At 39.4% G+C, this 24,349-nt stretch overlaps 2 protein-coding genes across 2 annotated transcripts; one reads left to right on the top strand and one right to left on the bottom strand.

The window, feature by feature from the left end:
- Positions 1–2,656: 2,656 nt before the first annotated feature.
- asb7 (ankyrin repeat and SOCS box containing 7) lies at positions 2,657–16,373 on the bottom strand. Its single transcript, XM_006804176.2, has 5 exons — positions 16,133–16,373; positions 15,343–15,439; positions 10,565–10,818; positions 7,535–8,140; positions 2,657–4,785 (listed from the first exon to the last, which is right to left on the bottom strand). The coding sequence occupies exons 3-5, from the start codon at positions 10,803–10,805 to the stop codon at positions 4,646–4,648; spliced, it is 987 nt and encodes a 328-aa protein (XP_006804239.1). The 5' UTR covers positions 10,806–10,818; positions 15,343–15,439; positions 16,133–16,373; the 3' UTR covers positions 2,657–4,645.
- A 541-nt stretch (positions 16,374–16,914) lies between these two features.
- On the top strand, positions 16,915–22,886 carry lins1 (lines homolog 1). Its single transcript, XM_087843641.1, has 6 exons — positions 16,915–17,298; positions 17,374–17,463; positions 18,806–18,938; positions 19,186–19,776; positions 21,764–21,947; positions 22,196–22,886. The coding sequence occupies exons 1-6, from the start codon at positions 16,915–16,917 to the stop codon at positions 22,884–22,886; spliced, it is 2,073 nt and encodes a 690-aa protein (XP_087699767.1).
- Positions 22,887–24,349: the final 1,463 nt, after the last annotated feature.

Here is a 24,349-nt window from a genome sequence, read left to right as displayed (position 1 = left end):
ATCAGTGATTTATGTATTCAATGATCATGTCAGGCTCAGGTCACGTCTCTCTAGAAATGTGTCTTGTTTTGACTTTCCTGCTGTGTTCATCTGCAACTCAGAGATACTTCTGTAGCATGATGCTGTCTTTTAATTCAATGAGAAAGGGTGTTATTAAAAAGGAATGACTCTGGATACTTTTTCAATCCACTGCAAATGTAGTTGTGCAGCAACAAAGGCAGAAAAGTGTGATCAGTCAATAACATGATCAATATAAGGTTAAAATTCTTAAAACTGTCAGTTATGCAAATGTCTGAGAAAGGAAATGCACTTACTGAGTCTTCAAAGAGAGACTTTGCAACCCATTGCATGCACAATATATTTCAAGTTGTGGTCAAAGTTGTGCATAAAAAATGTATTTTACTGTGGAACCCACTGAATGCCTGTTGGTAAAATACCACTTAAATTCAGGTAAAGCTATCCATTTAAAATACAGGTGCTGGTCATAAAATTAGAATATCATCAAAAAGTTAATTTATTTCACCAATTCCATTCAAAAAGTGAAAGTTGTATAATGTATACGTTCAGTCCACACAGACTGACACATTTCAAGTGTTTATTTCTTTCAACTTTGATGATTATAACTGACAACTAATGAAAACCACAAATTCAGTATCTCAGAAAATTAGAATATTTAAGACCAATACATCCTGGACAACTGTCAAGTATGAACATGAAAAGTATGAGCATGTACAGCACTCAGTACTTAGTTGGGCTCCTTAATTACTGCAGCAATGCAGCGTGGCATGGATCTGATCAGTCTGTGGCACTGCTCAGTTGTCATGAGAGCCCAGGTTGCTCTGATAGTGGCCTTAAGCTCTTCTGCATTGTTGGGTCTTGCATATCGCATCCTCCTCTTTACAATAACCCCACAGATTTTCTGTGGGGTTAAGGTCAGGCGAGTGTGCTGGCTAATTAAGAACAGGGATACCATGGTCCCTAAATCAGATACTGGTAGCTGCACTGTGTGCAGGTGCCAAGTCCTGTTGGAAAATAAAATCTGCATCTCCATGAAGTTGATCAGCAGCAGGAAGCATGATGTGCTCTAACACTTCCTGGTATATGTCTGTGTTGACCTTGGACCTCAGAAAACACAGTGGAGCAACACCAGCAGATGACATGGCACCCCAAACCATCACAGCCTGTGGAAACTATGGAAGCAATGTGGATTCTGTGCCTCTCATCTCTTCCTCCAGAATCTGGGACTCTGATTTTCATCAGAGAACATGACTTTGGACCGCTCAGCAGCAGTCCCGTCCTTTTTGTCTTCAGCCCAGGCGAAACGCTTTGACGCTGTCTGTTGTTCAGGAGTGGCTTGACACGAGGAATGGGACAGTTGAAACCATGTCTTCATACGTCTGTGGGTAGTGGTTCTTGAAGCACTGACCCAGCTGCTGCCCACTCTTTGTGAATCTCCCCCACATTTTTGAATGGGTTTTTTTCACAATCCTCTCCAGGGTGCTGTTATCCCTATTGCTTGTACACTTTTTTCTACCACATCTTTTCTTTCCCTTCACCTCTCTATTAATGTGCTTGGAGCTCTGTGAACAGCCAGCCTCTTTTGCCATCTGTGTGCAAGGTGCCAATTGCCGTCATTTGGACTACAGTCAGGTCAGCAGTCTTCCCCATGATTGTGTAGGCTATAGAACTAGACTGAGAGACAATTTAAAGGCCTTTGCAAGTGTTTTGAGTTAATTAGCTGATTCAACATTAAACCTTTTCACAATATTCTAATTTTATGAGATACTGAATTTGGGGTTTTCATTAGTTGTCAGTTATAATCATCAAAATACAAAGAAATAAACACTTGAAATTAGGGATGCACCGATACCGATACTGGTATCGGGTATCGGGGCCGATACTGTAAAATGTGCGTGTACTCATACTCGTAAAAGTTAACCGATACCATGAACCGACTACTAACTTATTTCATAAATCAGAGGGTGGCTTGTCATTTTTGTTGTAGTTTTTTAGATTGGCCACTAGGGGGACATCCCCTAGAGACAGTGCCAATAGTTCAGTGATATTCTGTTAAATTACAATGTGGAGACTCTGCAATAATTTAACAGAAGTGCTTATTTTTCACTTGAAATTTTTTTGTGGTCATTTTTATTAAGATATTATTTATTATCGGCAGAGAATAAAATAAAACCTGTCTTCCAATTCATTGCATTTGTGTGTGTGTGTGTGTGTGGTAGAAGTATCGGTTTTTGTACTCTGTATCGGCAAGTACTCAGATCCAAGTATCGGTATCGTATCGGTTTGAAAAAATTGGTATTGTTGCATCCCTACTTGAAATATGTCGGCCTGTGTGGACCAAATGTATACATTATACAACTTTCACTTTTTGAATGGAATTGGTGAAATAAATCAACTTTTTGATGATATTCTAATTTTACGACCAGCCCCTGTAGAAAGCTGGTGTTTCAAAATCAGCATTTTTCCTAAAAGACAAACATGCAAAATTTAAATATGAAAATAATACTGACGTCATTGCAGATGACTTGATTTGTAAATGCAACATTTTGGGAAACAGACAATTCCACCATGCAAGACAAAGGAAACATCTTAGCTGCACTGTTTCAACGCCAAATCCTGCATTTTATTTTGTAATAATAAAAAAAAGATTCACAGTATCTCTCCCAAAACAGTTAACTGCAAGTTTTTTAATTTTAAGAAAGCATGTCTGCAATAGAAATCAAACACACTGATTCCAAATGTTTCATGTATTTGAACAAAAAGAAACATGAGTCACAACAAACAGATCACAATACTTTCCAGACTTTAAATACATTTAGAGATCATCGTTTAAATAAATTCTCCAAAAAATATCTCTTGTCCATGTCACATATTTACACTGATCTTAGCTTCTAGTGATTGTATATCCATGTTACTAATTCAGGACTTTAGTATTCTTGCTTCCATGAATTGCTTTTGCACACCTGAAAACTTTTCCCCATTAACATGTGAAAGATTGACCTCATGCTTAAATAAGCAGCCTCACGGCTCTTTAAGTTAGGCAATTTCAATTTTACATATTGGTGTCAATACGTAACAAACACAACTGTCACAGTAACAGATTATGACTTTGTAGGTCTCTTGTGAGTTTTATCACAAAGACAGCATTTGTCTTATAAATCCTGCTTCTAATTGACACCATGAGTGAGACACTGGTCTGTGCATGTTTACTTTTCCTGATGTAGCACAGAGATCATCCTTTCTCAGTGCTCGTGTGCAATGAGTGGGGCAGGATATTTGTATTTGCTGAATAAAATACAGACAACACAAAGACATGACAACAGCAGAGAACTCAAAGGTGGTTACGCTGCCAATTCATCAAATATCTTAATGCAACCTGGTTCTACCAGACACACGATGTCTGGATCTAGCCATGATTAACAGTTATTGTGACTTATGCTGGAATGACAGGATGTTGTCACTAGAACAGATCGATTAAACCAGTAATATGAATATCACATTTGAAACAAGCATCAACACGGACTTTCAACACAGCGCTTCCCACTCCACGCTCAATAACTACATATGGCACAGAAACGGAGAGCCCACTTTTTAAGTGACAGAGTTTCGAGCGTTAACCTCGGTTGCAAAACTCTATATGCTGGGTATATTGTTGTGTCATAATAAAGTCAAAATATGTCTGCATAGTCTATTGTTGTACTAAATGTAATGCCATTTTAAAAAGATATTCTTGCTGCTTTTGTCACAGCATCCAGTAGAAGCTTGAAACCTTTCAATTTATTTTAAAATCAACCTCAATCTGGTTGGACAAGCAAACCAAAAACTAGCTGGTATGAAAGTTTGTTTAATTGTTTGGAATAATTCACAACTTGTTTTCATGTTTGTATAGTAGTATTCTACACTGTGCTGTTAGATATAACACAGAATCCATATTTCCCAGCCACCTAAAGCTCCATATTTTTTCTTACTCCTTTCCTTCCAAAGCAGAAGGACACTCTCAAAGAGCCATCGATGTGAGGAATACAGCTGAGACATGCCTGTTGTAAGTAGTGATTCAGAAATGTAAATGCAGTGCCTTTTGGATTCAGGCTCAGGTGTTGTGCAGTAAAACAAATCAGGGAGCGCACTGGAGAATTTGTTGTTTGCTTTTTTAACAATTATAATTAGCATTCATAACATTTTTGAAATCATTATTCTAATTTTGAAATCATAATCATGATCATTGAAGCACTTTGTTTTAAACAAGGTTTAATGATAAACAAAATGACAATCAATACACTGAGTATACCCATGGAGAATATCATCATGCACATTTACAGAAAGAAAATAAAGAGTAAAAATCCTAAGTGCAGGAAGAATGTTTTCTGCAGTCAAATGAGGTTTCTCTTTTCTACAAAACCACAAAAAACTAAATGAAAAAACAAACTTGAGGTGGATCCATTTCCATTCTTGGGCAACTTTTCTTATTGTAAAAAGGTTGAATAATGTTTTAATGCACTGAGAACTAGGTGAAGAAAATGCCCTGTGAACAAGTTCACAACTGGTTTCTGTACCTTTCCTTTCAGATGAGGATGATTGCATAGTCTCTTAAGAGATTTGTCATCTCTCCTATTCTTGTGTTATTGCTTCACACACTGTCAAACTTGTGTTTTAAATAGTCTTTCATAACCTTTGCAAGTGGTAGATCCTCCAAGAATTTCAAGCTTTGAAGGCCAATACAGTGACGGATTTTTATTCGACACAAATCTTGTAGAGTCCGAGGTTGTCCTGAAAGAAGAAGAGAAACAATGACTACACATGAAGGAGCTCGTTGACGCCTAGTAACAGGACAAAAACAGAGCAAACTCTGAGCAAAATGATTAGCAAGAGTAGATGTCTCGTTATTTAATAATCAATACAGTGACAGTGCTCACATGCCTCCATTAGTGCAACACTTCAAGTTTTAATTCTACTTTATCTCACATCATATCACAGCAGTGTTTGCATCCTACTGCACTCCAAACATAAAATGTGAAACAATGAAATTGAGAGGAACGTTAGATAATCAATCAGGGTGAAGGTGCACATAACATAATATTAATAATATTATCAAATTTTCTTTTTCTGGAAATCACTACCCTCTGCAAAAAAAATACCCATCACACACACGGTCAAAACAGCCGACTGAGATTCAAACAAAGGGTTAGAATAGGGAAGAAAGGTCATTCAAATAACTCTGAATATGGCATGGTTTTTCAGATATGCTGGAATCTGCCACACAACCATCTCTCAGAATGGCCTAAAAAAGAGAAGCTAGCAGTTCTCGGTGTGAAAATAGCTTGTTGGTGTTGGATAGGGCTGTGCGATATGACCAAACTTGAATGCACATAAAAACAGCTGCTTGTTTAAGTGAAAATACATTGATGGGTTTTGTTTTGTTTTTGCACTAATAAAGTTGTGGAGTTGTAAAGTATTTTGTTTCGTGTCAGTTATATCGTTATCGCAAATTTTCAAATGTATAACATGATAGGGCTGTGCGATATGACCAAAATCTCATACCCCGATATAATTCATCTATCGTCCGATAACGATATAAATCACAAAAATGTAACATTTTCTGTAAATTCTGTGAATCTCGGGCAGCTCGACTTGCGTGAAGTGTTTCCAGCTGCGCGTCGTGTAGCTGGAGTCGAGTGTTTTAACCGATGCATGAAACGATACATTTTTAGACGTAAGTTGTAACGGCGCCGTTTTCTTTGAGTATTTATTACACGGCGTGCTGCGGGGAAAAACCTGTTCTAACGTTTGAGTCTAAGGTTTATTTTTTAGCACCTGGCGTCTTTTTTACTTCTCATCTGTAAATAATCTGCTCTTTCACGTGATTCAGTTTATTTTGAAAAGTCTCAACAAGATCTTGAGCTTTATTGTGAAAGGTTTATGTGGAAAATAAACAAGTGGACACGCAATGGTTTTACTGTTGTTGTTGCTAACGACAACGCATAAAAACAGGCGCTTATCCGTCCGTAGTGTGGTTATATTAAATATAAGAGAAAGAGAGAACTTTAAGAAATTAATATAGCCACTACAGTGACCATCAAAACCATGAAAAATATTGCTGTAAACAGTTTATTTTGCGACACCACGAAACAAACGATAGCGTAAAATGAAACGATAGACGTTTTTATATCGTCATCCGATATATATCGTTATATCAAACAGCCCTAGTGTTGAATGTTTTTAAATATTAAATAACCTCAAATTGGTTCTTTCACCACATCCTCTGTAATGTGGTGGAACAGAAGAATTGCATCATGGATTTGCAGATGGCAAGTCTGCAGAAACTGTGTAATGCTATTGTGTCAGTATGGTGAAACAATGACTGAGGAATGTTTTGGGAACCTTGTTGAATCGATGCTACAAAAACAGTTCTGAATAAAAAAACGTGGTCCAGACTTGACAATTACTGATTCCTGATCATGCTTCGGTAAGAAACATAGCTATGTTTGTGGTATGATGTGCATGTAGCGTGCTGTTATGTTGTAAATTGTCTGGATACGCTTGGGAAGAAAAAATATTTTATTGCACAAAATGGCACTGATCACATCAGCTGATGGGGAAACATTGTTGGTTTTCCTGGAAAATTACCATAAAATTATGCCCTACCCACTTAAAATTAATGAAACTGTTCTGAATATCACTTATTTGTTACTTAAAAACTTTTAAGTACAATTTGTGTCTCCTTTCCTGTAACCCCCTTGTACGTATGTAAAAAGGGAAAAGCAGAGACTGTAAAAAGTTGCTGAAATATACGGACCCCAAACACACAATCCCAGAGCCCAAAACGATCAAGACTAGAGCCATAAAAAGGAGATAAATCAGAGATTAAATGCACGTGCCATGAGCCAGTTGATTAATGTATATACAACACTGATGAGACATTTTCACTACAGTACTATAGTCATTTTGGGCCTTCAGAAAAAACAACAGAGTAACAAAATCTGCATATCTAGTCCTGTAAAACATGCTGACATGTTTTGCTGTCGAGTAGGTTTTCAATCTTTTTTTCCTTTAAAAACAAACAAACAAACAAACAAACAAACAACTCAAAACTCTGGCAGTTCACCACTTACTTACTTTTGTACCATTGTAAGCTGTTCATTGGACCTGAATGAGTTAAATTGCAATAACTGGAAAAATTGGGGTGTTCTAAAACTTTTGACTGGTAGTCTAAGTTTGCATAGCTAACTTCAGGATGGTGGTGCATGAGATAACCCATTGTTTGTTTATTAATTCATTTAATGATATAAAGAAATATTTTGGTATCCCAAATATTGATACTGAATGCTATATCTATATTTGTTGCACAAAATAAAACAGAATATTGCAATACTATGTTGTAGCAATTTTCTTTCCTTCACCCCTAATTTTCTTTCATAGTTAAGAATATTTACTTTTTCCTCCTTTATGCAACAAACACAACATTCGCATATTCTTCACAATGCCACAGGACTTATATGACAAAGAGTGTGTTACTCACTTGTGACCTTCTGCAGGAAATCCAGACAAGGCCGGCTAATCCCTGACATGCTAACAGACACGGCCACCGGAGTCTGGCCCTCGTAATTCCTAGTATTGGTATCTGCTCCATAGGTGTAGAGCATCTGGGCACACAACACATCATCCCTTAGAGCTGACAAATGTAAGGGAGTTTGGCCATCTTCAAGGCGTCCAAGATTAGTGTCCGCTCCCCTCTGCAGGAACATGCGGCAGTATGAGTGATTGCCTTTGATGACAGCATAGCGTAGCAGGAAGCCATTTTGAATGTCAATGTTGGCGCTGTGGTCAAGGAGGATCCGTACACAGCTGGAGCGCTCGCGGATTATGGCGAGTTGTAGTGGCGTGGTTCCTTTGTCGCTCAGAGGGTCTACCTCGGCCTTGAACTCGAGCAGGAGCCGCACGAATGAGTCTCGACCATAGTGGGCAGCCACATGCAGCGGCGTCCAGCCATCGTTACTTTTTGCATTTATGATGTCACTTCGAAACTCTGACTCCAGCATCAGTCGGGCAATGCGCGCTCTGCCATGCATAGCTGCATAGTGAAGTGCGGTGAAGCCACCGATAAAGTCCTTCACTGTGGGGTCAGCTGTACAGACGAGTGACAAGAAAAGACGAGTTAAATGCAGCAGACATTTCATATTATATGATTTATGATAAGATAGTATAGTCCAAGAATAATCTGCTAGAAAGAACTTTTCATCAATTCGTATTTACGGTGCATTCCTGCTAGACTATTATACTTTAAGTGGACATGAATAATGTATAAAAGCTTAATTGACACTAAAGCCCTGCTCTCAAAAACTGACAGATTTAACAGTCTGTGAAGTTGGATTTAGAAAATAAGTGTTCAAAGTTTTTAGAACATGTTTAGTACCATCTTGTATCAGTACAGAACGGGACATTACAGTTTAATAGGTTTACATTAGTGTATGTTAGCTAACTAGTAGCTGAACCAAAACCTCACTGCCCAAAAAACTGATTCTGTCATAGCGCGGTGGTGGCAATGGGAAATCTTTCAAAGATAATGGCAGACGGCCAAACAGTCAACTTTTAAAAGTAACAACAGGGTTTTACCTAACTTATTTATGTAGCAACTTAAATGTTTAGTTATGGGCAAATTGAAGCTTCGTAAAACACTGAAACATTTGAAGCATTTGTGCTGGAATTGTACTGGTTTTGAAACAATATCAAACCCATCTCCACAGTGACCCCTGCTGGCCAATTTGGATATTGCCACATCTTAATGAATATTCAGTCAAACAGTCATGCAGCACAATTCCTAACAAAGCTACTTATTATACCAGACTGTCGTTAATGGTGATCAACAGACATTTTGGAGAATCCCAAACAAGCAAGAAAAATATTGAGCCTGTTAAACACGACAAGTTACGACTGTAATGAATGGTGTGCTTCAGCAAAATCCTCCCTCTGTTAACATTTGTGTTGCTCAGAACAAATCAGTTTATAAAATAAAACATACTGATGAGTTTGCATCATCACGTTTGTTCTGCACAATGTCAAGCAAAGCTAGAAGCTGGCATGTTTAAGGTTTTATTTTTAATTAATTTAAAAATATATAATTAAATGGAGAAAATAAATGTTTTCCTTCTTTATAAAAAGGTAAGATTTATTTTCACAGGCTAATTCTGACCAATTATAACAGTCCACTTTCTGCACGAGTTAGGACAGAGTGACCAACTGCTGCAGATCATGTGTGATGTCTTTGAGGGAGAACTGGTGAGATTGAGGTTCTCCACCCCTGATGATGCACCAGGACAAATTCAGCAGTGTAAGAGGAAGAGGAAGAAGAGCTCGCCGGTGCCAGATGAGAGATGGAGAGAACAGGAGAGAATATAAAGGCTGTTCTCTCTTTGTAAAGGACCGCTAGAAAGGTTTAACCCTTTAACCCTAACAGGTTAGGGCTACACCGGTGACAAGTTTTTGCAACGTTTCTTTAAACTACTGCAACTCTTGAATGATTTGGGCAATCTAAAAAAATGGCAACCGCTCATGAAAGCAGCAACTCTGCGCTTTTCAGTGATATTAAGTCATTACATTAATCCAAAGCACTGCATCACAGCAGCCCCAGGAATGCAAAGGTTGAGAGAGTGAGCGTGTGCAATGGAGTTGTGCAGAAAACTGACGTTTTGTTGGACATTTTTCTAATTATTTTATAAATGTGGTTTCTTTTTCAACATTTTCTGCCATGTTTTTTCCAATCGTTTTATTTTTTAAGTTCTATATATGACCCATCACCCATTACAAAATATGCACTGCCCAGCCAACTTCTAACATTTGAAAAAGCATGGTTGCTAGGCAACCCAACCCATTTAACAGCCTTGCACTTCTGGCCTTTAAAGCACCTGGCCTATGCAGACCAGGTAGTTTTTTGAAGGATGCAGGCCCTGAATTGGGGCACACCTTGAGACTCACGGCTGCTATGTTATCTTAAATCAGTCATCTGATTTGGATGCGCTAGCCCGTCATCTCCAGAGTGTATGTCCATGGTTTCTCTGATTCTAACAGAAAATGCACGATAATAATCATATTCTGGGGCGACAAAATGGTATCTGGATAAATCTTAAGCCATATGAATAATATCCCAAAACGTGGATTCTGTTCATCTGGACAAAGCTTTTCAGTGGGAGGTAACGAGCATAATCAGCTAGAGTCAGTAATTATGCAAATGTTCTGTTTGTGTTTAAGGAGCTGGGAAACCTGCAGTCATCTGACACTGAAGAAGTCATGGGGTGAGTGAAAAAACTTCTCCCATTGAGAACGATAAGTCCAGGTGAAAAGAATGAACTTTTGGGATTTCCTTACCTGGAATATTGAGGACACATTAAAACATTTTTTAAGTGTTTAAGGGATATTTATCTGAATGCTATAGAAGTTACTTCTTTTCAAATTTCACCTAACATAGCTGAATAAATGCCCACTTTTTAGTAACACAATGCCCTGTAGCATTAACAGCAAAAACATTTTCAGGTGGTGGGGTTGGGGGTCTGACCTCCATGCTCCAGAAAAACTCGAACACATCTCTCTTTTCCCTTGGCTGCCGAGAAGTGAAGCAGTGTCCAGCCATTGGCATCGCGGATCTTTGGCGAGTATCCTTGCTCCAGCATTCTCCTAACAGTGTATACATCCCCTGCTGCCACTGCAGCCTGGATCTGCAGCTCTTCATGAAGCTCAGGGTTCCTTCTGCAGTGGTGGTTCAACATCCTGTCACATTTCGGAATGGTAATTTTCATCTGTACCTAAGCTCTGTTTAAAATAAATAAATAAAAATCAGTAAATATATTCAGATGGTACATTAAGCATGACTGAAATTAAGTTCAGACTTACGGCCGTGGCTTTTAATCTGAAAAGACAACACTAAAATTGAAAAAGTAGTAACGCATAACTTGATGATAGAAGTGGCCTTAGAGCCTGTGTCAGTTTAAGGGTCGTTTTCAATAAATTGCATGATCAAAATTTATTTTGGTCTCACTCCCATTTCTTCTTGTTGCATGCTGAAGCTCCACTTGGAACCCTGTTAATATCCAACCATGAAAAATATGATTTATTGCCATTTTTCAAGTATGTGAGTGAAGTTGCCCCCCCCCCTTCTTCAAATCCAACAAAAGTGGTGTCAAATGTTTGCGCTACGTTTGTGCTGCAAAAATGTTTGTTTGTGCCGCATCATTTATAAGATAGTAGCGGCACAAACGTAGTGCAATCGTTTGACACCAATTTTTTTTTTTATTTGCGTAATGTGGGGGGGGTGGTTGACATTTTGACCTTTACATTTTTATTAATATCTTTAAAATGGTAGCGGCACAAACAAAAACATTTTGCAGCACAAATGTAGCACAATCGTTTGACACCACTTTTGTTGGATTTGAAGAAGGTGGGGGGGGCAACTTCACTCACATTTTTCAAGTGGTCTTAAACGTTTGGGTCTGTATCTGACCTGTCTGAGGATATTTTAATGGTTAAAATAAATTTGTGCAAAACCCAACTCATTCATACATTACAGTACAGTGTCTGCCTACCGCCTCAGTGCAACAAAGATCTACAATTTAAGCAGTTCATTGTAGATCTGACAGACTTGAATGGACATAAATGGCTGACAAAACACACAAATCAAGCACACACAGGTGGTGAAAAAAAAAAAATCAAAATCAAAACGTTAAGGCATTTTAAGCATAAGAATAGGAATCAAAATAATACTGAAATGGTGTACTAATGATGTTCAGGAGTTTTTAAGGGTTAACATTAATAATGAGTTTCCTCAAATATTGAGGAAACTCATTATTTGATCGAGGGCTGAGCGATGAGGAAAATCTAATATCTATATCTCACGATATGTTTAAATAACCTCCAGAATCAAATGTTTTTCTCAACCACATGAGTGCGGAAGGAAAAACTCCCTTTTAACAGGAAGAAACCTCCGACAGAACCAGGCTCAGGGAGGGGCGGGGCCATCTGCTGTGATTGGTTGGGGAGATAGAAGGAAGACAGGATAAAGACATGCTGTGGAATTAATATTAATAATAATGGATTAATAACAAGTATGACTCAAAGCAGAGAGGTCTGTTAACACATGAAGAAGAAATACTCAAAGCATCATGGGATTTGTTAAGTGTGGATAGTTAAAAGCAATAGCAAGTTGTGCCTTGTTCTCAGAAGGACAGCAAGTGGACAGGGATAGGTGAGATGAGGCAATGGAAGGAGGAGGAAGGCAAAGAGTGATTCAGAGGCAGAGCCGAGTTTATTTCCCACAGCTTTTGTGATCTGTTGCCTTATAGCGCTGTCACCAATCTTTGCATTTCATTATTATCTCACAACACTGGTTTAATCAGCTACCAGACTTTTTAATGTCTACAGTGTCAGATGAACACAGCCCCGCCCTCCAGCACCAGCAGCAGCTCAACAGCAACATTGTATCCATCAGGTAAGAAAGAGGCTACCTTTGCTTTGCCTTGTCCCCACCTGATAACAGTGATATAAAATGATGTGAATCCATATTAGATTTTTGAAGAATGTGGGTTGTTGTTATTCACGCTGGTTCCATGTGCCCCTTTTTAACTTTCAGTACCCCCCCTTCAAAAATCTCTGCACAGCTCTGCCTGAAAGAACAACGCCGTGGTCCCAGAGTCTGCCGAAAGGCGACAGACCGAGCAGGAGGTGTATTCTTGCCTCGACACCCACCTTTGTTCTAGTGTTTGTGTTGCATATTAATTACGTCACAGGACACTTGGACGCGTTGCTATGACAATGAAAACGCACATTAGGTGGTACTCGATTATAATGGAAAACCAGTTAATCCAACTCGAGTCGTGGCGAATCAAACCGAGCAGGTACTAATGGGAAAGGAGCCTATCTGATCTTGAGCTGCTTTTCTGCTTCTCAATACTTTCCCCATCGCTCTGGTTAAAGTTAATCTTTGTTTTAGGAGTCTAAAAATTGTTTTTTCAGAACTACAGCTTCTTTCCAGCTGATTCTGACAAAGTTTAATGTGATCTTCTTGTTCTTGAATGTAACTAGTAGTCTGCAAATTGTTCTGTATTAACACTGATGGTGTGTATTGATACAGTGCACATTGATGGGGTCTCCAAATTATAGATGTCAACACTGATGCACCTGTAGAGTGTTTTTGGTGAAATATTGTGAACAATGTTGTTACAGAAATAACTTTGGCACATTAGTTGTCTGCTGTGGTCTTTCAGTGTTGCAGAGCTGGCTAGTGCACGAATTGTTTTTAGGAATGTACCACATTGTTAATCTGGCCACTGCCAAATGTCTTACCATCTCTCTCTGGTTTATTGTGGGGTTTTTCCAGCCTAGTGATGGTGTACCTTGTATTCACTGCCATCTGTCTGAGACTTCTATTCAAAAATGCAAAACTACAAATACAAAATCAGCTCTATGAGCCAACTTCAGGCATCTGCTTCATTTGCGATGACATAGCAAGGAAACAAGCCTCATCTGGCAATGAAACTGCTTTGGAGTCAACTGTCCAGTTAATTTTGAGCATCTAAAAACAGGGTGTAAGCCGCTTCTTACTGTACTGCAGCTAGGACAGGCTCTAGCCCCTCCATCACCCTAAATTTCTCAGCAGTTAATCCAAACTCTGAAAAAACACTGACTTAAAGCTCAAAGTCTGCACTTGAACACATCTGACTTAAAATCCAGACTGGTGGAGTATAGATGGTGAATGGACGGGTTCTTAAATGGCGCTTTTCTACTCTGAGCACTCAAAATGTGTTACAAAACTTGCCTCATTCACTCATCCACACAAGCATGCTATACTGTTTCTATCTAACATTCACACGCACTCACTGACGGATGCATCTTGCCCAAGGATATCTGGCACGCAGACTGGAGAGACGAGGATTGAACTACCAACCTTCTGATTAGCAGGTGCTCTACCACCTGAGCTACACCAAAACTTCAAAAGACCATCAAATCAATTTTTTATTAAATTATTAACAAGTCATTATTGCTGTTGTGAGTTGTGATAAAAACAATCATTGAATTCAGTTTAAAAATTTGGTTGATCTCAGAATTGCACAAATAATTTATAAAGCAACAAACAAATCTTTACTCCACGACATTCAGAACGTAGGGGTAAAAACTATAATTTATTCATTTTTCTTTAATTCAGTCTTACTGAATAAAAAGAAGTCAGCAAGACTAAGGAGCTGATCGTGGACTTCACCACAAAGCAGGCGAGGAATTACAAACCCCTCATCATCAGTGGCACGCCAGTGGAGAGAGTGGACAGTTTCCGATACCTGGGTGTCCACATCACTCAGGACCTGTCGTGGTCCTGTCACATCAACACCCTGGTTAAGAAAGCCCGTCAGCGTCTCTTCTTCCTCAGAAGACTTAGAGACTTCCATCTGCCACTGAAGGTGCTCAAGAACTTTTACTGCTGCACCATCGAGAGCGTCCTAACGGCAAACATCTGCACCTGGTTTGGGAACAGCACCAAGCAGGACAGACGAGATCTGCAAAGACTGGTGTGCTCAGCCGAACGCATCATTCAATCAGAGCTCCCTGACCTGCTGTCCATCTACACCAAGCGGTGCAAGTCCAAAGCTAGGAAGATTATGATGGACCTCTCCCATCCCAACAATGGACTCTTCTCACTGTTGAGGTCTGGGAAGCGCTTCCGCTCCCTTAAGGCCAAAACAGAGAGAATGAGGAGGAGCTTCTTCCCCCAGGCTATTCAGGCCCTGAACCAGGTGTAGGACTGGACTCTCCCACACGCACCACCACACACTTCCTATAATTCCTATAATTTATAATCTTTATAATCTCTTTCTGCTATTTGCACATTTTTTACTGTAAATTTCTAAGTTAATTTGTAAATTTTTGTAGTAACCTGTAAATTGTAAATACTGTAAAACCTTTTTCTGTCATTTAATGGTCGGGCATTGTACAGCTACAAGCATTTCACCCCCATATCATACTGTGTATGGTTGTGTGTGTGTGACAAATAAAATTTGAATTTGAAAGCAGAAAACTTGGAATTTAAATAATATAGAGGCAAAACTATAAAAGTTGCATATATTCCCCCCAAAAATGTAATTATAAATTAAGTTATCTGAAAATGTACATGTTTGACGTATGTTCAGGCACAACAGTGGAATTTCAGTCACTTTTTTGCTTCAGCTAACAAAGGCTTAACCATTACTTGATAAAGAGGTCTAGCAAGTTTTTTTGGTTTCCTTGTTGGGAGAAATTATGTTGATGTTAAAAAAAGAAACAAAAGCTAATGTTTTAGATATTAAAATGTACCTTTTGACCAGCTGAAGAGAGAGGCTTCTTTTAGTCATATCAGAGCTGCTTTGCAGATGTACTGGTGCACACTGTGAAGAGCTGAGAATCCGTTTCCCTGTGGCACACAAACACAGTCATCAAAAAAAGATTAGAGGCAATAATGAGTATTGTGAACACTAACGGGCATAGTCAATTGATTATGGATACACACCATTTATTGTTGAAAACCACAACAGCCAAACAATAGTAATAACCAGAGAGTTAAATACAAAAAAATAATGATATGCATATACACTACCCAAAGGTAAACTTGCTAATTTCACTATTTTTAGCCAACCTGGGAAAACTTTGCAAATGAATGAAAACGTAACTATCTGTCATTACCTTAAACCTTAAAAGTTTGGCTCGTTAGTTTAACTCGTTTATGATAAACAATAGACAACACTGTGGCTTTATTTGCTAACATGACCAATAATACAAAGCACGCACAAGTATACAGATATAACTTACAAACGCTCGGCGGTGAAGATAGCTCATTTCCACCACCCCAGAAAGTGTAACGAAAGTGGATCCTTTTAGAATAACCCACGGTTTACGGCTGTACGTTTCTTTAGAAGGTTAGCTGAAGCTAGTTAGCCAGAAAGCTAACAAACTCATTCGCTCGTTTCTAATTTTATTTGGCTTCATTTGACTTTTTACACTATTATAATTGGGTAGAAATAAACCCCCAAACACAGCGTGTGTGGATATTAAAAGGAATTCTACGCCTTTATTGACAAAACAGCAGCTCTATAAAACAAAGACTTACTTGTCAGACGCTGAACCGACGTGTAACTGAGCCAATCAGCTTTCAGGTATACGGAACGATTGAAGTTGTCAAAGCTGCATTATTGCGTTACTTTCAGCACAAATACAACACTAAACAAAGAAGCTAGTGTCAAACTTTTATCCATATCTTTGTAGGCAATGACAAGAATAATCTAACTGTTCAACACTAAGACTTAATCAAAGAGTGGCTGCGAAGAGCTTCACCAGCGTGACTCCATCAGCAAAAACAATAACACTTCCGCCTGCAGACTTTCACAATATAAGTATCATTTCCACAGCCCCAAGCACGGCAAGAACTACCATTTGCAAAGCAGACGTATGAAACTGTATTTTAGGATGCGATTAATTTAAAATAAATCAGAAAGGCAAGGAAACGTGCATATATGATGATGCTATTCTGATTAATCAATTTGCAGATTAATGATCATAAAACTAACCTCGCGGCCCATTGTTAGTCAGTGGAGCTGGTCTCCATCATTATTCTGCAGTCAGCTGAGATTAAAGGAGTGGTTTGGATGAAGAAACCTTTCTCCTACAGAAAACGTCCAGTTTGACAGAATGAACTTTCTGAAACTAGACACATTATATAAATCCATGGTCATTGTAGTAAATAAATGACTAGTATTATATTCACTATTATATAGTTCCCACAATGTAAAAACAACAACAACAATATAAAGTTATATTTTCATTTATTAGACTTTTTTGTTTTATTTTGGTAATGCTTTACGTATTTTGTAGGGCTACTTCCGTGTATATCACATGGGAGATCCACGCGGAAGTAGCAGCGCAATGGAGGGCAATATGAGTTGTAAAGACGACCTGTCCACAATGACAGGGCTTTTTAACTGTTTGACGGGAGCGTACAGATGCTTTCTTGCGGGATCGTGTCCCCCCCAAAATGCTGCCGATGTAGCGAGCGTAATATACTCCGGCTTTTGTGGACCTGTCCACGGGAAAGGCAGAGAAGGTTCCCCCTCAGAGTACTGCGGTGAAAACAGTGCGGAGCTGACTTGCATGTGCATGTCTTTCCTCGAGAGGGTTTCTTCCAACCTGACGTCTCAGCGGCTGCATCCAGACGTTAGGTTTTATTATGCGGAGGTCCTAAAAGTATTGCTTGAAGACATGGATCTCATCACGCACCTTGTAAGTGCTACCACTGCTCAGGGGAGTAAAGACGTAAAGTTATCTTAATAATTGATTTAATTACCTTTTCCATAGGTAAACCGGTTCCAAGCCGAGGACCACATTATCTCACATCTGGCTGCAAAGACAGCATCAAACTGTGTTTTTTACCTTATCTGCAAATCTGTAAGTAGTCATCAGCAACGTTTTTTTGTTTCCGTCTCTGAGATGACTGAAGCGCTTTAGCCTACCTACTGTAAATCACATACTATTAAAATATGCAACACTGTTCATTGTGCATAATGTTAAGAATGGTGAAAAAAGCAAAGTTTAAAGTAACGTAAAAGGAGACACCAGAAGGTTCTAGGGTAAGGGTAAAACGTCAGCAACTGGTAGGTTGTAAGACTAAGACCAGACTGGCCAACCTGGACTTACAAGAAAGCCTATGACTCAAAACCTCACACATGGAACCTGGAGTTCATAGAGCTACACAAGATGAGCAGAACCCTAATAGTAAGAAAAGAGAGGAAAGGTAGTTACTGCAATCCTCTAAGGTCTATCAGAAGGCAACACACTGAAAATAGTCAATTGGGAACCATGAAAAGGCTACTGGGAAAGCTTCAACAACCCAGCGAGTAAGGCAGGTCCTGAGAAGTAGGTGAATGGGAAGAACAAGATCAAGGCAATCGCCACCTAGACCCAAAGGAGGAGATCAAATCCACTGACATCAAGACAACGAAGCTTCTTACTTACGCATGTAGGATTTCACCCCAAATCTAGCCTCTGAGACTACGCTGAGCGGAGGGAAGGAGACCAAGTGCTAGTGAGTGTCAGAAACACTATCCAGGGTGAAACAACAGAGAGCCACATCATTTATTGTGGCCATCAGGAAGATGTATAGTACCATATCACCCCAATGGAGCACTTTGCTCTCAGATTGCAGATTTACTTGTGGTTACTGGGATATTTAAAAGCAGAACCTTCAGGTATCAGGCACCTTGTCTGTGGACCCAGCTTCCAGCTTGGATTTGGGAGACAGAGACTCTTTCTGCTTTTAAGATTAGGCTTAAGACTTTCCTTTTTCTGAAAGCTTACAGCCGTGGCTGAATCGTGTGACCTTGAATCCACACTTAGTAGGACTTAGCAGTAGACTTAGGCTGCTGGGGTCCTCTCAAGACGCACTGAGCGTTTCTCCTTCTCTTACCTTTTTTACTCACCATCAACGGCTCTCTTTCACAGCAGCTTTTATCTGGTCCCCGCCCCGACTGGTCATGGCAGATGGCTGCCGCGACCTGGTTCTGACGGGTTGGACAACAGTGGAAAGGAACTCCCTTTTAAAATGAAGGTTGAAAGGGAGTTTTTCCTCCCCACTGTTGCCAAGTCCTTACTCATAGGAGGTTATCTGTTAGGGTTTCTCTGTAAAGTTTCAGTGTCTGTACCTTTCAGTATTGAGCACCTTGAAGCGACTGTTGTTGTGATTTGACAGTTTAAAATTGAATTTAAGTGCTTGTATGCTTAAATTTCCTAGGGATTTATCAGTCCTGCCTGGCAGAGGAAATGTGAACAAGCATTTCAGAACCCGTGGCCTGGTGCTGAATTAGATGCCTGTTTGTGGTCACTGACTGAAGTCTCCAAAAAACTTCTTAAAGGAGCTCATCGAGGTAAACGGTGTTAGTAATTTTAATTTTCAAGGAGTCCAGAATCCACGATATCTAGGCTATAATGGTAACAAAAATACAGAAGATTGTAGAAACTGCAGCCAGAACATTTTAAGATTTTGAACATTTAAATGAGTTTGTTATTGAAATCATTTGTTCTGTAGCTAGGCTAACTCCTTGGGGTAGAAAAGAGCCACCTATGATGCTCACAGGATGATGGTTGATTTTGCCTTTTTTCTTCTTCCATTAGAGCTCACGACACTTCTGGTAGGTTTCGACCTCACTCTAAGTGTTCTATGTTCAAAGCTGCTCCCTGAAGAGACGAAACACATGTCACAGCATTCAGTGGACTTTACCAGAAGCACACACTGGGGAACATCATTATGTCTACTGCTAGACCTGCTTGAGCTGCTGACTTCTTCTAGTTTGGTATGTGGAGCTGGCGTCCGTTTGAAGAGTCAGAGAATAACCCACCTTCACTCGTTGGCCCTCCTAAACATCTGCTGCTCCTCAGAGTATTATGTTAAAAAGAGAGTGCTGCTTCTTCTAAAGAGAGCAATCCTTCAGAAGGCGGGAGAGGACTGGATTTCAGGGGATGTGGCGTCAGGGAGGACATGTGGAAACTGGAGCTCTGATATGAGCATTCTAGCTCGGACTGTGTTAAAAGCAGCTTCTGACAATTGGTTACTGAGCATTCAAATGCAGTCTGGCGCTTTCTTTGGAGGAACCAGGCTCATTCTGGGAGATCAAATTCAGAACTGGGATTGCACGATGCTGAGAGCTGTCAGCCTGATTATTCTCAAGTCCATAGAGCTTTGCATCCAAACAGCTGCAGGATCAGGTGAGAATTAAAAAGAAATACCAGTAAATATACACTTGAGACTGTGTGCAGCATGGTTGGTGATCTATCATTTTTGCATGAGTACAATTAAAGATGTTGCTGAACTTTAAACCAATTAAATTAAAAACATCATTTGAAGCTAGGGATGCACCAATACCGATACTGGTATCGGGTATCGGGGCCGATACTGTAAAATGTGAGTGTACTCATACTCGTAAAAGTTAACCGATACCATGAACCGATACCAACTTATTTCATTAATCAGAGGGTGGCTTGTCATTTCTGTTGTAGTTTTTTAGATTGGCCACTAGGGGGACATCCCACACTAAACAGGCACAGGGTTAGGCGAGTGAGACTGGCAGCTCCAGATAAAAAAGAGAAACTGGAGGCTGCTGTAGCTAGGCTAAACAAAATGTCAGCAGTGTGGAACAGCCAACTTTAACTCAGGTTTTGGAAAAGCGATGAAAAATGTCAAGAGAAAATCCACGGGCAGTTAAAATAACAGAGGCTCTGACTCATTTTATCGCTCTGGATGACCAGCCAATGCCGGTCGTGGAAAACATAGGATAGCACCGTCTTCTCAGCATACTCGAGCTGCGATATGAAATTCCCAACCGCCCACACATCAGGGAGATAATGGTGCCAAAACTTTCTAAAGAGGTAAAGACAAGCAGTGTGTGTGCGATGTCAGTGCTTGGTTTAACGGCACAGTGGACTGATGATCCACGGGCAGATGAGGAGTTAGTTCGTCAATGCCAAATACTTTTGTTATTTTGTTTGTTTGTTTACAATATGGACACTCTGCAATAATTTAAAAGTTTATTTTATTCTCAAACCTAATTTGTATTTATTTTATTCCAAACAGAAGTGTTTATTTATTATTCTGAAAGCTCGAGACAGTGCCAATAGTTCAGTGATATTTTGTTAAATTACAATGTGGAGACTCTGCAATAATTTAACAGAAGTGCTTATTTTTCACTTGAAATTTTTTTGTGGTCATTTTTATTAAGATTTTATTTTTTATCGGCAGAGAAAAAAATAAAACCTGTCTTCCAATTCATTGTATTTGTGTGTGTGTGTGTGTGTGTGTGTGGTAGAAGTATCGGTTTTTGTACTCTGTATCGGCAAGTACTCAGATCCAAGTATCGGTATCGTATCGGTTTGAAAAAATTGGTATCGTTGCATCCCTATTTGAAGCTCTTTGATAACCGTGATAGTACTGGGTTTTTTTCCTCACCCAGAAATCTCAGCAGCACATTCAGTGGAAAAACAATGAAAAAATGTTGAATGTTTTCACTCCCCCTGACCAGTCAAATCAAAGACAAATCTGGATGACAGATGCTTTGAAAATGACATTTATTTTTAAAAGCATTTGATATTTCAAATGTTGTGTAGCCAATGATTGTAAAAAAGATTGTCAAAAGAGAGTTTTCAGGAAACACTGTTAAATGTTCAGTTTCTATGCCAGAACGAGATCCAGAGTGTGATTAACGTGGTGGGTGGGTCCTTTTACATTTGGAGAGACGCTGTTTAATAACAGATTAAATGCAGAGTTGAAGCTGCATCTACATGGATGTTTAAGTCATCCACAATAATTATTTTATCTGAACTGAGTGTGAGAAATTAGAGAGAAGCTGGAAGTGCCAGGTGGACAATAGATACCAATAAATAAAATGTTTTTTGTCCCGTCTCTCTGCCATCACCCCCACCTGGTTATGCGGCAGATGGCTGCTCCTCCCTGACGGAGTTTCTGACGGAGGTTTCGTCCTTTTAAAAAGAGTTTCGTTTTTCCATTCCACCGTCGCCAAATGTTTACTCAAAGCAGGCTGTTTGATTGCTGCAGTTTTCTTTGTATTATTGTAGGGTCTTTACCTTTGATTGCTTTCTCTAAACAGGCCAGGTTTACCCAGAACGTTTACCAATTATCTTAAAAGCCTTTATATCCTTTCTGCTTTGACTTAGGCGTATGATTATCTTCTTAACACAGAAGTGAAGACTGCAACAGAGGTTCATGCACACCTGCAGAGTCTGTGGGGCTTCCTGAGGCAGTACAGTTTCAAACAGAGAGAGCTCACTCATCTCTGCTGCTGGATCAGCATGCTGTTTGGAGAACAGGACGATGACATGATGGAGGCAGCTAAAGCTCTGCTCTGCATATTTCTTCATTACAGGTAAAACAGATTTAGGTATAATATAAAAACTGTAATGGTAAAGAGGTCCTGATGTTATTTTACCATCTTTAAAGATACTTAAAACTTCTACACATGTAAAAGTATTCAGATTTAAAATATATATGTGTGTGTTTCTGTCACTGTTTACTGATACTTCACTGTCTTTAACTTTACCAGTAGAGACAAATTCAAATAAGCTGTTAGTGTTTACGTGATCTGTTCTGATTCGATTTTTCTCTCATTTTTAGACGGATTTCTGGGATGGATGAATTTGCAGTGCTGGAGTCGGCCTGTGCATCTGGCTTTAACCCTCACTGTCACTTTGTGCTTCTGCTTCAGAGCATGTCCTTTGACTACAGCGTCCTCCTAGACTTTCTGATCTCAGCTGAAACCTGCTTTCTGGAGTACTTTGTGCAGTACTTGAAATGCCTCCGAGATGATTGGCAGGGCTTCGCTGCAGCATGTGGACGTATCACTATGTCAGACTGTTGTCTTTCACAGCAGAAGAAGTTAGGCGCCGATAGGTCAACATTGAAATGTAAAGGAGAGTCAGATGAAGCAGAATCTGGTTCCTGTGTTATTCCACCAGCTGGAAGGCTAGGTGTGGCTTCAGAGCGTCGCCTTGTAGAGTATGATACTTCTGATGAGTCTGATTCTGAGAATACAGTGGAATCTGTCTGTGCCTTGAATGGGAAACAATATAAGTCAGCAGCTTTACTGAGTCCAAGACCGGAAGGATTATTACAGCCAGTGTTGCAGCCAGCCGCAAACATGGCATCTCTGTCAGGGCAGCTTCCTGGTGAAATATCAGTCAGAGCAGTCCATTGTTTGTCACAGCTTAGAGAGGTGGTAACGAGGCTGCACACAAAGAAGCTCTTCCCATATAACCCTTCGTCACTCTTAAAGCTCCTAGCGCAAGTAGAGAGCTGTTCAGAGTAAATCATAAGGATCACTAGTTTCAATGATTTTGTTTGTTTGCTGATGTGGTGTGCACTTCCAGTTCCTGCTGTTGCACATATAAAAATATTATTGTCAATATTATAAATATTCATCCCTTTATCTGTATTTACATTTTGTGTTTCACTACCTGTCATAATTTTATGTGAAGCAATTGTTTTATATTTCTAAGTACAAACTGTTTCATTGACAGTGTTAAATTTAGTGCTCAGTCTTTAAAAAAATATTGCCATGTCTTACCATTATCATGTCATTAAGTAACAAAGTGTCAAATTGTTTCTGAAGCTATACCATAGGGTGGCAGCAGAGGACTTTTAAGTGCATCTCAGAAGGCAATTTTAATGTCACACTGGGGTGGATGTACCTCAGGAGGTTTTGGTCCCTGGCTGATCCAGTTTGTTTGAAAGTGTGATGGACCTCGCAGTGAAGGAAACTTAGGCACAGGTTAAAGTCCAAAAAAACCATAATTGGTTAAATCCTGCAAAAAGAATCAAGATCTTGGGCCCATAAAAGAGGTCAAAATAACAGAACTCTCCTCAAAGTTGACAACACGACTGATAACTCAAACAAACTGATCTCACTTAACGAGACAAAGGGGAAACTTAAATAGTGGCTGATCAGCCCACAAAAACAGGAGAAGGGGTAAAACACACAAAACCTAACTAAACCTAACATAATGAACTCCAATTCCCCCCCATGGTCCCGACTATGGCATGAACCAATTAGCAGTCTTCCTTTAAAGCTGGCTCCGCCCCTTTTCCATCTCTTGGCTCCTTAATCAAGGGACTGGAACAGCTGCAACTAACTCAGAAAACAAAAGATTAATCACACATAACAGTGTAAACTAAAATGTGCACACTTGTTTTAGAATGCACTGTTATGTGAATTAACTCTAAACAAAAACCAGTTATTTATTGTCCTGTAAATTAATTCCTATATTTAAAGAAAGACAAATGTGAATGCAGTGTTACTTATAAGCCTCTACACTAACATGGTGGGTATTACCACTGTGTGGCTGTAAGTGCAGCCATCACAGAAAGATACCAAAGTTGTTCACAGATGCATCCATCAGGGTCTAAATGTTGGATACAGAATGATCTGACTCATGAATTATCCCAGCTTTTATAAAGTGCTTTATAGTCCATTTACCATTCACTCCCAGAGCTGCTGTCTATTCTTTTTTTATTGTAGAGCAGTTTTGCTCTACGATTATGGCTGTCGAAGAGAACCTAAATGCATCTTTAACTCTTATATGATTCTGGGCACATTTTGTGCCCTTCCAAGATTTAATTTTTGTGCTATTTTGGCTGTGCTGAATGAATAAAACCCCATATTTGCTAGTAGATATAATTTTTTATTTTCATTTTAGAATTGTTGTCTCAGCCATGCAAAAGCCGCCACAGTTTATCTTCCGGCCAAAACATGTCCCATTTAAACAAGTAAAA

This window comes from Neolamprologus brichardi, chromosome 1 (genome assembly GCF_056152115.1).
Source record: "Neolamprologus brichardi isolate AB-2024 chromosome 1, ASM5615211v1, whole genome shotgun sequence".
NCBI classification, from domain to species: Eukaryota; Metazoa; Chordata; class Actinopteri; order Cichliformes; family Cichlidae; genus Neolamprologus; species Neolamprologus brichardi.
This window is presented reverse-complemented; position numbering and strand designations above follow the sequence as displayed.

What these genes read in the sequence shown, in the direction of transcription:
- asb7 (XM_006804176.2), bottom strand. Translation starts at nt 10,805, where the DNA reads ATGAAAATTACCATTCCGAAATGTGACAGGATGTTGAACCACCACTGC. An exon ending in AGTTTTTCTGGAGCATGGAG is followed by an intron (nt 8,141 to 10,564) that starts GTCAGACCCCCA and finishes TCGTCTGTACAG; the next exon opens with CTGACCCCACAGTGAAGGAC. An exon ending in TTTCCTGCAGAAGGTCACAA is followed by an intron (nt 4,786 to 7,534) that starts GTGAGTAACACA and finishes TTCTTCTTTCAG; the next exon opens with GACAACCTCGGACTCTACAA.
- lins1 (XM_087843641.1), top strand. Translation starts at nt 16,915, where the DNA reads ATGGGAGATCCACGCGGAAGTAGCAGCGCAATGGAGGGCAATATGAGT. An exon ending in TTTACCTTATCTGCAAATCT is followed by an intron (nt 17,464 to 18,805) that starts GTAAGTAGTCAT and finishes TAAATTTCCTAG; the next exon opens with GGATTTATCAGTCCTGCCTG. An exon ending in TCTTAAAGGAGCTCATCGAG is followed by an intron (nt 18,939 to 19,185) that starts GTAAACGGTGTT and finishes TTCTTCCATTAG; the next exon opens with AGCTCACGACACTTCTGGTA.